The 14,902-nt window shown below is 37.4% G+C and overlaps 1 protein-coding gene across 1 annotated transcript in view; it reads right to left on the bottom strand.

Annotated features, from left to right (window-relative positions):
• Positions 1-14,902, bottom strand: part of STK32B (serine/threonine kinase 32B) — a 154,582-nt gene that overhangs the window by 105,046 nt on the left and 34,634 nt on the right. Inside the window, exon 3 of the mRNA XM_058839041.1 lies at positions 13,946-14,097. Coding sequence (XP_058695024.1) covers positions 13,946-14,097 — 152 coding nt within the window. The remainder of the gene's footprint in view (positions 1-13,945; positions 14,098-14,902) is intronic.

Genomic DNA, 14,902 nt, shown 5'->3' with positions numbered 1-14,902 from the left:
AGCACATCACCCCTGTGGAGGAGCAGGGTGGGAATGCATCTTGCACTCTATAAATAGTGCAGTCAGTTGCTTGGGCCTTCACAGACATCCATGAGATGACATCTAGAAGGACCCAGGGTGAGGCTGAGGGTGTTTGGGGATGGGGGTGGAGCACACAATTTTCATTATCTGATCATTTACATACCACCAAGAATTGGGTCTGATGAAGTCACAGCCTGTTCAGACAGCTCTCCCCAGCTGCTAACAAGTATTTTTCAACTGAACACGTTGAATGGTTGAATCGGGCATTTGCCCAGCTTGTCATAAAATGTGACAACTGCCCTGCAGGTATCTGACCCCAGCTTTTGTGTTTTGAAGGTTCTGCTGCTTGAAATTTCTCTTAGAAGAAGTGGGAATGTCTCTGGCTTGTGCCAGTGAAACACAGATGCAACTTCTGGGGTTATTTTAAGAGATAGACCCTGATGCTCCAGAAAGACAGCTGAAAATAGGAGGAATTACTGTATGTGTGTGTTTCAACAAAATATGTCAGTGCTTTCCATCACACATACACACACAAAAAACGAGCATTTTAAGGTGGGAAACACTGTTCATGCAAAGTCAGCTGAATGTTTTGGAGTAGACTGGTTTATTTTGTAGACCCACATCAGATTCATTTTACAGAAAGAGTATTAAAATCAAATTTCTTCTCTATCAGCATTTAAGAAAATTTACACTGACTTCATAGTTCCGCTCTCTGTGGTTCTCCATGCGGAAACCCTCAGCTATCTTAAATAGCTTTGCTACAGGCTAACATTCATAGTTAAGAAATCATATATTTCTAGAATTTTTTTCCTAAGCATTTTTTACAGTAAGATACAAACTTTCTCTTAAAAATACCTATATAAATGTGTGCAAATTAGACTGTTGTGTACGCCTAAAATCCTCTCATTTTTGTCTCTTGTTTGAAACACTAAGCAAATGAAACCGACTTCAATTTGCAGTAGAATCAGTGCCAGCATTGGAGAATCAAGATGGTTCTGGATTTCAGATTTTTTTCCTAGTAGAAGGCAGACATTTAGAAGGAAAAAAAAAATAGATTTTAGTTGGTACACCATCTTCTGTTAAAACTGTTTCAGACACCTCTACACATGATTTTCATATAACTATGTAGTTAGCCTACAGCACAACAACTCCTACCATAGTTTTTTTACTCCTTATTACTGCATTAGTTAGGATAAAACTCCTTATTGTATTTGAATAGACTATTCTGTAAATAGCAGAGAGTCAAAATTACAGATCATCATCTCATAATAGTTTACATTTTAACAGAAGACTGCTATAAAAAAAGACACAGTAGTATAATATGTGACCAAACACTCAGGCAATCTAATTATTTAAATGTACATCACATTTTTAAGACTACTGACCAGAATGCAAATTGTGAGTTTTAACTACTGGCTTTGACTGATTTCTCTCTCTCTGCTGTCATGGAAACCTATATTAAAGGCAAAGAAACAATGAAACCTAATTAATGTCTCATCATTCTTCTGTACAGAAAATGTGTTGGGCAATACTTGGTAACATTATGGCAGCACATACAACACGGTTTTCAAATTCATATTTAAAAGATTTCTGCCAGAAACGAACACTTTGCTATAAAAATATTAATAAGTCAGAAGTACAAGATAGATAAAGGACAGTCTCTCCCACCACTCTTTCTCCAGATACATGTTAAGGGTTAAATTTAGAGGAGGAAACACCACTTTGAAATGTTCTTGCATTTAGACCCTGCAACCTGACAGCTTCTCTGTAAGATCAAGGATCATCTTGGGTTAGCAGCAAGAGCCTGTCAGGTTGCCATGAGAGATGTCAGGGTGTGGGTGCTGGCAGAGGGAGGCAGCAGCAAGATGGTGGCAAGAGGGTGTTAAAGCAATAATTGAGAAAGGAGGATCTTTCTTCATTAAACTCTTTGTCATCTGCCAGGTTTCATTCTTCTGTACTGTGATACCTGTGTACTTCCAGATCTGATTTTTTCCCCCAAAGACTCTGTGTTTTAAGTGGCACAAACCACCATATCTTGCTTTTCTGTTCTTGCCCTTAGAAGAAGGCTGTCCAAATGGTACATATGATGCTTTTATACCCTGCTGCAGCTTCATGTTACAAATTCAGTATTCACAGAGAATATGGGAGAGTATAGCATGGGTGAAAGTCCTGTAAGCTTAACTGGAATTTTTTATTTATTACATAATGAAGTTCTGCAAGTAGGTTAGATAGGAGATTAAGAGTAATATTTTTTTTCCCCAGTTTAAACAATGGATAGTCATAGGATTTTTTTCTTTACCACAATTCTAGACTGCAACAAAACCCATCATGTGTCAGGGAAGGAGATGCTTGTTGGACACTATAATTTAATTTCATTGTAACTTCACATCCACTTCTTCTGGGATTTATGAATGAATAAAACAAAGGCTCTTTGCAATGTTAAACAGAATCACTTCACACACAACTGAATAAGCAGGGGAAAAATTGTTTGAGCATATTGATTTCTGCTGATGAGCAGTGAATTGACTGTCCATGGCAGTGACAGGACCCTGGTTCCAGCTGTCTCAGGCTGTCAGCCTAGCTGGGAGCCTCAGCCATGGCTCCTGCCCTGTCCTGTGCTCAGCACTGCTCCCCAGCCTCACTGTGACTGACAGCCCCACTACTCCAAAGCTACTGGCAGCATCCCGGCTTCTAGTGTTCTCTAGCTTATAAAAAAATCATGCTTGCAAGGCTGTACAGGCACTGTTCAGCCAGGATTTCCTACTTAAACAGAAGCTGGACAACAATCTGGAGTGGCTCCTTCTTCTCTTGTCCCTGGGAAAGAGCACAGACATACCAGGAGTGCACAAGAACCTCGGTGACATAAGTTTTCAGTTGTCTCCCAGGTAAGACAGATAAAAGGAAAAAAGTATGAAATAAAACTGTTCATTAGAACAGATACAGAAAAATGAATATAGGGGGTCATTAAAGCAGGCTATACTTGTCAAAGGTTGTGATAATATTGATGAAAGATAAATTTCATCTGAATTAGGATTATCAGCCATGGACACTAGTTATGTAGATCCTGTGCACGTGACACCAACTGTAGCAAATGCACAGCTAAAGAAAGAGCCACAGGCAACTCTATATTTATTGATGGGGCATCCTGAAGCTGGCGTATCAAACCCTATTGAAAAGTTCATAAAATTTTCCCGAATTATCTACAGAAAGAAAAATAGAAGGAGAGAGGTATTAAAAAATATGTGGTTCCTCAAGCCACAGAGGAAACTCAGGAGATACATCTGAGCAAGCATTTGACTGTGTGTCACAAGTGAGTGACAGACCTTGCCGAGCAGGAAAAAGCCTATCGTGATTGATCAGGAACACAGACAGGCACTGCATGGAGTTATTTTAAGAGCTCAAAGGAAATAAGACAAGCTTGCTGAAAAAGCAGTGCCAGAAATGTTCAAACTCTTCTTCAGCACTGAACTTTGTCAAAGAGTCATAAGAGTATTATTTTCTTCCCCTGTTAGTCTAAATGAATCCTGTTGTGCTGTTTAGCTGCCCCATGCTGCTGAGGTGCACAATGGTCTGAGATTTGTACTTGCTGTGTGGGGGAAAAGCTGTTCTTTTCTTGATAGCACATGTGCATGAGGCAGTCACCCCAGAGCTAGTCCCAAAGACACCCTGTGCTCTGTGATTCCAGGTACAGTGATATTTTCAGTGTGTCACTGCTTTTTAAAAGACTGCCTCATCAATCTTTGTATGCTAATTGCTAGTGTCAATTTTTCATTGCAACTAAAATTCCACTTTCCACTTGAACAAATGCTAGAAAATCCTATGCTTCATTTGTACCATTCTGTAATTTAGTGATCCCAAATATGGATCACAATCAGAATTTTGTCATTATTTCATACTTGTTATACACTGTAGTCCACTGACTTTTAGAGGAGGGATAGGACCACTGCAGGTAGCTTGGCTAAAACCATACTTTTCTAAAGATTGCAGAAATGCAGGCAAATCCACCATGGCTGGAGATGAACGGAAGGCATTTCTGCATCAAACTTCCCAGACCCAGCAAAAATATGCAGGTGGTCACCACACGAGCTTGGATCATGCATAAAGCTGGTACAAAAAGTGGAAATTGTCCTACCTGTCAGCTCTACAGAGCTGGTTGCATGTAAGCCATGCTTATCCTTCCCTTAGGAATGCATACTGTACTGTCAAGACTACACAGATGTAGTGTAGTTTACTAAGTGATGAACAATAATTAAAAATACTTGAGACCAGCATAACATATTTTATTTCTCTTAGATGTTAGTATCCTCCATCGTAAATTATATCTCCACATTTTTTTAGTGCCTTATGAAGCTTAACTCCTAAAATTCCTTTTAAATCGGTATGGCTTAGAATGCACTGTTCCTTTTTATTCTATCATTTGATTATTTATCAATTACCAAATTTTCTCTATGAAGGAATATCTAGGTTTTGAATATTTTCTTCAAATAAAGGACATTTTCCTCAAGAGAGAATTTCAAGTGCTCTAGTTGAAGATTAACAAAATATTTCATTATTTTTAAAAAATGTTTCTGTTTTACACTTCCACATAAAGAACAACTTGTACAAAAATCTATAGTTCATCTCTTTCATTGGAGAGACAAGAAACAACATCTAATTTTATGTTCTGCTTTATTTTCAAATATCTGTAAACGACATCCAGACTTTGAAGAATCTGATTTATACACTGGCATTGGTTACACTTTCTAATTAGGTTAGATATTGTACCCACTGAAAGAGAAAAATGCCTTCTCCTTTCAGCCCACAGTTCACATTCTCACTGGGCTTGTTGCCATTTTTGTTCACACTTGTATTTTTCTCTCATTCTTCTCCCAGCCCATCTCTTGGTGAGGCTGTGAAAGTTATGGTCAAGAAGAGGAAGAATTATTTCTACAAGGTCTATTTCACTTACTTGTTTGTCAACAAGGTTCAATCCCACCACCTCAGCTTCTACAAGAAAGAATTTGCTCTCTGCACCCTGGATAAATTCTGGTTTAGGTAGTTAGAGAGAATTTGATGGGCAGAAGTAATTTTCCCACTGGCCATATCCGTTTTCAGAGGAATTTAAATAGTCATCTTCATAGCCCGTGACCTTTCTTTGTTTTGGATGTTAATTTGTAACATGTACATCACCATGGAAAAGGAACCTTAAATCCTCCCTTATGTGTCATGTACTTATGAAACATGAGAGTGAGCCTCATCTCATTAGAACTTTATGCTGCACAACTGTCGTTAATATTGAAACAGGATACTATTAATAATTTTCTGAAGTCTTAGTATCAGTTTCTCACTGCACTTTACAAGTACAATAAATATAATTTTCATTCAATAAAATGGAATTAAAAGCACACTTATGATGTAAAAATCTGTAGTTGACTTTTAAATTAATAAAAGATTCGATAAATTTTAATGAGTTAAGGCAGAGATTCTCCTAGGCAGGCAAATTTAATGCATTACAGAACTTCCTGCTTAGGTTTAATTGCACTACTTTCCATTTTAAATTCACTCTGATACAATTCCAACAATGGACATTTTAAATTGCCTTGCACTCATGATTTTTATGATTATTATTTAATAATTTATTTACATTTCTTATACCCTTGTATGCAGGCTTTTGACTCCTGTTCTGTCCTTTTGAGCAATTGGCAAAAAACATCCCCAACTTTTAATACTTGTCAACTTGAAAAATATACTTGACATTCTTGCATAAACAAAAAGGAAATATGACTTGGAGAACTAACATATCACCTGAAGCACACAGATATTCAATTACCACTATTACGATATCTCTTGCTAGTTCCATGGGGACTTTGGTATTTTTTAGTATCTCTGCTCTGACTTTTGCTTTATCCTGTTATAAATAAAAAAAAAAAAAAAAAAAACCTATGTGTTTTGTGTGGTTTGAAAAAGCATCATCACTAGAACTACAAATATATTCAAAAGCAAACCAGAAGTTCCTATAGCCATATAGGAATACTATACCAGTAGTCTCCAGGAACAACTGTAACATTTTTGGGCTAGTAGGGCTATCTGTAGGATCTGTTCAGTACCAAAGTTTTGCAGTGGAAGTATTAAGCATTTACTTTTATTCTGCAATGATTGCCTGCTTTGCATTCACACTCTGGATTGTTTTACAGGTGCACCCAAGACAGTTTTGCCCTCTGATGGCCATTCCACTGTGGTTGGGCTTTGTTACCACAGTGCTGAACTGCATCTTGTGTAATCTACATTTAACAGAGCCTTTACTACAGGCTAATTGCAGTCCCAGTTTCCACAGCATGGTAAGAATTGATCTTGACTGATTTATAGATGATATGTAGATTTATATGATGTACTCGTTACTCTGTCAAAAGAACCACTTTACCTACAGGACCTTGGTTTTAAGTCTAATTGCACACTCTAGCTATTGTGTTTAGCATTCATAACCTTTAAAGCAGAGAATGGAAAAAATAAAGAAAAATAAAATAGGCTCTGCTTGCCAAAAGTGTCAATTGAGGAGTCTAAAGCAATATTGAAGTGCTTTGTTTCTTTCCTGCATAAGGTTGAGAGCACCAAAACCCTACTTTCATGCTCTCTTCAGAATACCTCTGCCACAGCACCAGAGCTCTGCATCTGCCCAAAAGGAATAACACTCATTCCTGCCATAAATGTGCACAGGATTTCTGCAGCTGTCTACACCACGAACCTGAGACATGGCCAAGGCTCCCTCCAAGCTCATGAAGGTCTGCTTTGGGTAGCAGCTACCCCCCTGTGGAGCTCAAACAAGGCAAGAATTGCAAATTCATATGAGGAACACAGCTGGAAATTAAAATTTTTAAAACACAATGGATTCTTTTTCCCAGACATTTGATATTTATCAGTACATATAGTAAGATTCCTCATGCAGCTCTCTGTGAGAAAAGCTTATTAGGGTCAGCAAATAAAGGGTGTGTCTCAGTAAGAATACAGAAGGTACTCCTAAGAAGGGTCTCAGGATGCAGAGAGACACACAGGAGATGAAATACCTTGTGCAGCAGTTTCTAATGCAAAAAAGATCAAACCTTAAACTATGCCAAAGGCCAATTCCTGCTTTTAAGAGGAATGTATTAAAGCTGAGCCCAAAGATATATATTTCAAGGCGACAGAAATTTCTCACAGGAAACAATTAGTTGCCAGAATAAAATGTCCAGACCATGTCCCAATACTGTCAATTGTTACCTTAGGTTATTAAAATCAGCACAAAAAAATAAATAACTGTTGAATCCCACATTCATCATTTGGTGATGATGTTACAGCTAACATTCATTTAGCACAAACACCCAGGGGTTACCAGCTGGCAGTGTTGAGTCCAATGTAATTTCCACAGCTAGAAATAATATCCTGAACATTTACAACTCAAGTCAAATCTATTCTATACTCTTTTCTTCCAATTATCTAACACTTCCTGCTGCCTCATCACCTTTTTCTGCCCTTTTTCATCCATCATTATCTCTTCCAGGTCCCTAGAGAACAGAAAATGTTTTCAGTCTTTTTCAATATCTTTACCTATTTCAGATTAACATTAATGCAGTGATGAATTGATTTAGCTATTTGAGAAAACTACTCACCCTTTGCTTCATCTATGGCAAAAATAATTCACCCATCTAAGATCTGTGCAAGATGTTTAATGTATCTTCCTCCCTTGATTTACAATCTCTTCTTGGCTGCAAAAGAAACTTAAACACTGTCAGGTATCTGGAATGGACTAGGATTACACGGCCTGGCATTCATGACCTCAGCTAAATTCACAAAAGTAGGAAACACATGTTGCATCAATAAACTCATCAGTAACTGCTGTGCAAACACACTGAGACCAAATGGCACAGAAAAGTCTGTTCCTGGTCAGCTCCCAAACCCAGGGTGTGCAGGCTGCCTGCTGGGAACAGTCTGGCTGCACCTGGGGCTCCTCTGGGATGCTGCTCATGCCCCAGCCCACAGCAAGGCTGGGAGTGGGCCTAGAAACACATTTTAATATGAAACACTGGGTTTGAGAGCCCAGAAAAGATAAACACTTTTAAGTTACTGGTATAGACACACCCAATGAGGATGATACCGAAGTCTTGCTCCCCATACACCAGACTTGGAGCAGCTGGGTACAACCAGAGAACAATGATCATTAAGCAGCTGCATTACTCTCCAGGAAAACTGAATGTGTGTCAGGTTTTTTTCATGGCCTTTTTGGAATCCACCACATGCTATGAAGGCAGACATCAGTACAGCTTACCTTTCCTTTGCATCGGGACTTCTTACTGCTCACGGGGCTGTCAGGCCAATTACGAACACCCAGCCTGGGTCCTAGCAGGAAACAGCACAACCCCACTGCTCCCTTCCAAAAACATAATGCTACTAGATCATGAACTTTACTTGCAGCCTTTATTGTGGTGTCTCATAAAGCTCAGGAAACCAGTCACACCACATGTCAGGAAAGAAATTTTGAATCCTCCCATAAAGTCTCTTTGGTCCACATTGGGCCTCCTGCATCAAGGCGGGTTAAGCAGCCAAGAGACCACAGCCACTAAACAAACTCACCTGAGACAGACCTAAACCACCTCCTCTAGTTGCCTTGGTCTCTGATGGGTAATTGATGTTCCTCAGTTGGTCGTTTTCATCTCCACCCAGCAGTCAAACTCTTGGTCAGCTGTTCTTGCATCCCTAAGTTTGCAGATTTATGCACATTTTGGCACCAACCTGAAGAGCAAAGCCATGCTATGGGGTAGTCCAAGATGACATTGCTCTCAAAATACTCTAGAAAGAGCACCTTTCACAAGGAAGTGTTAATTTCCAGTTATGTATCTGTATATATGTGTACATTAAGCAATCCATCCAACACTTGAGACTGAACAAATAATTTATTGTCTCCAGAATGTTGGGTTTTTTTCTCTTTTTTACCTCCTCTTTCTTTTGAAGTCATGTTGGGGGATGAACTCAGAAATGCACATTTTTGCTGCAATGTGTGTTCTTCAGTTTACTGGATTTGAAACTTACTATAGCTGGCAACAGTAATGTACTTTTGTGGGTCTGTCATGGAATACATGCAGTTTCCATAGACTGATGAATCAAAACAAAAATACATCACAGTATGTAGCCACTCTGAGAATACAGCTAACACTTCTTCATGGCTTGTTAAATAAATCAAACTTACTCTTTTGTCTATTCTAGGAAAATTACCTATAAGCTAAAAAAGAAAATGGTTATTCGTCTCCCTCTGTTGCTTTAGAAAATGTTCTGGCAGGTTAAAAAATTTTAGCAAAGCTATTAAAAAGATCACTTCAATGTTTCAAAACTTTTGAGAAATGTTGAATTGAGAAATGGTCCAAATTTTTTTCCTTCATTTTTTTTCAGTTCCTCATCAGCATAGAAACCACTTTGATACATTATTTTTTTTGGTTTGAGAAAAAATTTCTGTCTTTTGTGGTAAGCCATGTTGTTTTCAGAGCAGCCAGTGGATGCTTCAAACATCTCTTCATGATTAAGGACAAGTCACACAATACCAAATCTACCTGCACTGGTACCTGGCAAGCAACCTGGCTCTTGGCTTAGTCCTAATGCATGTGATAAAAAATGCATTTAAAATGCGAATACTTTCAGGAACACCACTCATCTTGCTCAGGGGACACTCAGATATCTGGGGAAGAATGAACATGGATAAAATGCTGAATATTAGAAAGGAACAGTCTCAAGGTGGGACCAAGCTGGCAGCTGACATTTCTACAGTCCATTCATCTATGCCTGAAATACCCATGACAAATAACCAGGTCTGATAAAAAACAGGACTGCATTTTATTTCAAGAAGGAATCTCTATTATCAGAAATGCCTCTAATGGTGATAAAAGTGGCTTTAAGCATTTATTCAATTTCATTTATAAAATGAAGGTTATAAATCAACCCCAAACCCTTCCTGAAAAACAGTTATCCTCGAGCATTTACAGAAGAATGATTCCTTTCTGTGTCAGATGTTATGAAAGACAGTTCATACTTCAAATAATGTGATTTATAGGATGAGATTGTGAAGTTAAATTTAATAAAGCTCAGAGAAGATGCATGAGCCTCGAAAAGCTTCTTAATAGAGATATTTCAGAGTTAAGATGCTACCCTTGTTTTCTATGAACTGCTGTGTATTCTTGTGCAGTCTGTGGTTACTGATAGATCCAGCAGAACTACTCACCACAGAACGTTTACCTTCTTTCCTCTTCTTTTTCTCTCCACAAGAATTTAACTGGTGATGGATTGTATGCACACATCTCATTACTTTCTTTAGTTATCATGAAAATTAAAGGACTTTCTAGTATTCATGTTTGCTTCTTAAATTGCCAGCTTTTATTTTTGGTGATGTAATTTCTCAAAGAAATATTAATATTCTTACTTAGTATTCCCTTTTGTTCAAGGAGTTGTTAGGAGATTTATTACTATTTTAATTTTATTTTGAAGTCCAGATCATAAACTTTTGAAAATCAGTTGCTCTGGTCAGGCACAGTACCACAAACTCATGAAAAAGTTATCACGACAGATTTTCCTCCAAGTATACTTTTCAAAATTGATTTAGGATTTGACACTTTGAATTGAAATATGTAGTATTCTATTTCAATTAATCCAAATTTTTTTAAAAAGGCACTGAAATTATTGTTACAGAAAAATTATATTTTAGGAAAAAATAAAATATTTTAATTTCTGGGATTTAGTCACAAAAATCATACTTTAGACAGGTTTTCTAAAAGCTGATATGAACCCTAAGAGAAGTCTGTCTGGAAAGACAGACTAGTACAAAAGAACTTTGGCATTTAAACAAGCTGAAGTTGTCTTATTCCCCATACACCACGGCATAGCTGTTCCTTGTAAGATTAATATTCCAGTTTCTGAAACAGTACAGGGTTAGTAGCTCCTGTTACAGTCTGTTTGTACATTTGCAGTGCAATTAACAAAACAAACAGCAAAACCTGACTCTGAAAAATGAAACTAATCTAGCTACAATTACCATAGAAGAAATGCAGATTCAACTATTTCCTTCCATTAGTGTGTCAGGAACTGACTCATAGGAGGAAGACTCATGGATTCCTGCTAATCATCTAATGTAAGTTATAACTACAGTGTAAATGTATTTGATGCAAATTGTTATTACATCTAAACTGCAAGTAGAAATACATTAAACAGAATGCTAGCTCACCAACAATCAATGAAAATGTTATTTTAAGAAGTTATTTCTGGGAACAACATATTTAGGGACTATTCCATTCATAGTTGCAGTGTTCCTTTCACCATGGTAAAAATAAAAATGGAGTTTCAAATATTAAATTAAGTATAATTAATATGTTTAAAAGCTTAGTGTTAACAGAACAGATGTGACCATTATTCATGGGTCATTTATGATTTTTGTGCATTGTAGTTCAATAAAAAAAGTCATTATTGAAGTTATAATATGTAGAATATCTTGAAATTCAGCTGAGATTTGAGACAGAGAAGTCAGAGGTCTGGAAAATGCTACTGCAGCCTGCAAGTGTAGGCAGTCCAGAAATATATGACAAGATATTTTATATTAATTTAGGATTTTTCAAGGCTAATTTTTTATAGAAGCATATTATAAGGCTGATACAAGGAGAGAGTTATTTAGGTAGAGTAGATTAATTTTGGGAAGGCTCATGCTCAAGTTTTCCCTTTGATGTCCCAAGGTGAAATACAGGTTCTCCAGCAGTTCAGTAGCTCACTCTGGAGTGAGGGCTTTGAATCCAGACATTTGAATGTGCAGTGTTTGAGGTGACCCCTTCAGGTGAAAATAATAAGGGTCAATGAAATTATTTTTTAGAAAAATTCCTACAATTCTAATTGTGTTAGTCTGAGTTCAGGGGAATGTCAGTAGAGCCTCATACAGAATCATAGAACCACAGAACAGCCTGAGTTGGAAGGGACCCACGAGGATCATGTCCAGCTCCTGGTCCTGCACAGGACACCCCAGGACTCACACTGTGCACTGACAGCAGTGGCCAAACGCTCCTTGAGCTCTGTCAGGCTGGTTCTGTGATCCCTTCCCTGAGGAGCCTGTGCCAGTGCCCAGCCACACTCTGAGTGAAGAACCTTTCCCTCATATCCAACCTAAACGTCCCCTGCCTCAACTTTTCCTCAAGTCCTGTCACTGGTCCGGAGAGGGAAGACACCAGTGCTTGTAGATTGTTCAGCTATAACTGTTGCAAGAGACATCAAATATAAAAAATTATTAGTGCACTGAAGCATCTTGAATAGTGTCCTATTTGCCTGAAATGTTTTGTAAATCTGAAGTACTACATTTCCCTTTCATTTTCTGTGTTTCTCATATACACGTATAGTATAATATTTGAGTCTTGATATCCTGTGATGGTATCTTAGAAGTGTAGGAAGGATAAAAGCCATCATAATGCCTAATACATTTTAAGGTATTGCTTATTTGAAGTTTAATCTTTGGCATGGAAATAAAATGAGGAATAATATTTATCATCTGATTATAACTCAGTAATGAGAATCTAGCATTCTTTTTTTCACAATAAATATTTGATCTTCAGTCTTTCAGCACTGTTATGTTTATCTCTCAGATCACATTAACCTATGACTGTTTCTGTGCAGTGTCTGATTACACAGTGGAAACTTCCACACCTCCTGATAAAGAATAAAAGTTAGTGGGATTTCAAAAAAGGTAGATAAATACATAACAGAGAACTCCACAGGCTCCTAAGCACAGACATACCATATCTTTGGTAAAGAAATCCCAAGACTACATCTTGCTGGAACCTTGGAAAATATACTGGGAAAGTTTTGTATTACAGTCACAATGATGTATTTTACTTTAAGCCTTCAACAGGGTATTAGATTAGCTCAGATCATTCACACCAAGTGAAGAACACATATGTATGTATATAATTAGGTCCTTTTGGACCTATTTTGGAATCAATTTTGGGTTCAAATGCCTCCTGTTATGACAGAGTGCAATTGTGCTAAAGCTGTGTTCACTCAATACAGAACGCAGTTTGCCTTTTAATTTGTGAAAGGTGTCACCCTGGCACCAGGAGTGAGCTAAGGGATGGGTAGAACGCTGTAGGTTCAGCAGTGACCTCAAGTAAGACAGCTAAAACTCACCAAACACAAGATCAATGTGCATTGTAACCATCTTCAGCCAATCAAGCTATTCACAAACGGAATAATTTTCATATTGTAAAAGGTTTATGTCCCCTCCACCTTTTTATTTTCTGATGATACAGGTCATTAGATAAGGAGGAAAACTCTGCCATGACTACTATCACTACAAAAGCCAGCAAGTATTACCACACTACATAAGAGCCAGCAAATACTGTAAGCTGGTGGTGTAGTTGAAGCTAGTCATTGCTTGAGCAGCATTTTCTCCTACTCATGTATGACCAAAAGATTCAGTGGCTAGCATGGAGAAGGTAAGGGAAATTCCAGGTGACAAAAAGGCACTTTTCTGTTGTCCTGTGACAATAATTTTTAGAAAGTAATTGAGTTTTGAATTTTCTCTGAATAAAATCAAATAAAAAAAAATTAAATTAATGGTTGGGTTTGATATTCCACAGCTTTATGAGAGATGTTTTGTCCAGATATTTTCAAAAATAAATGGGACAGGACAACACATTTTCACACACTTGCAACAATTTGGAGAGAAACCAAACCAGAAATTAACAGATAAATATGATGTTTAAATATTCCGATTAAAAAAGACACCTTAAAAATATTAATGAAGAATAAAACTCTCTGCAAAACCTAATACCTTTAACAAAGGAGGTCACTAAAAATCTTTTATTCTTTTCAGCTTTCCAGCCTTCTTTTCTCTGAACTGATTCAGCAACAAGGAGAAAATGAGAGAGTCATGAAAGCATTTTAAAGATTTTCTTACCACAGATTGACTAGGAAGGGATGTTCCAGGCCTTGCATTATCTGCAGCTCCCGGAAAACATTGCGAACTTCATCTCTCTCAATGCACTTCTGTTTATTCATATACTTCATGGCATACATTTTCTTGGTGTCTCTCTTCTGTACAATGCACACCTAATTGGCAGCAAAGTAAAAGAAAAATTTTGACACCTTGAGACAGTGAATTCAGTTGTGACTTTGGAAAAAAAAGGGGTCTTTGATGATATTTCAGTAATTCAGATCTGGATACTGCAACTGAGTAAGACCTTCAGTAAGTTCACTTCACAGCTCTGCAGGATTCTTTGTAATATATTGTAATTAAAAATTAACAAAAAAACAACTCAACCCTGCATAAGAAGAAATAGGGACCCACAAAAATAATATAACTTTCAGAAGTTACATGGTAAAGCTGAGAGGAATATGTTGCAATGGCTGAAATCACAGGTTATTTAATTAATCAGAGAAATTACTGCCTTCTGCCTAAGAAAATGCACTGTCATTGCTTTCAATCCCACAAATCGATATTCACATCTTGATTACTGCATCATAAGCCTTGCCTGTGTTCCCAAGGCTCAATATTTCATCTATAATATCAGAATTATGCTCCCTTAATTATTGTTGAAAAGAAAAAGAATTTTCATACAGATATTCATCATACTGCTTCTGAATTCACAAGAGACCATTACAATGTTTAGTCTCTGGCAGTAAACTTCTATGCTTTAAATATATCTTTTTTTTTTTTTTTTAATACAAAAGTCAAATAATGTAAATGCATGAAGAAAACGTTAGTCAAGAGAACTCCCATGGGAAGTCTGGACTGTCTTCTGTCATGGTATTTTACCTTGAGAATGGAGACTGTCACAAGCAAAATGTCTGGTTTAGATATCCCAGGTCTTTAGTGTCTGAGAATCCAGGTATTCTGCATTCACTTGGTGTGGGC

Source organism: Poecile atricapillus, chromosome 4 (assembly GCF_030490865.1).
Source record: "Poecile atricapillus isolate bPoeAtr1 chromosome 4, bPoeAtr1.hap1, whole genome shotgun sequence".
Lineage (NCBI taxonomy): Eukaryota > Metazoa > Chordata > Aves > Passeriformes > Paridae > Poecile > Poecile atricapillus.
Note: the sequence above shows the minus strand (reverse complement) of the source record. Positions and strands in the feature narration are given on the sequence as shown.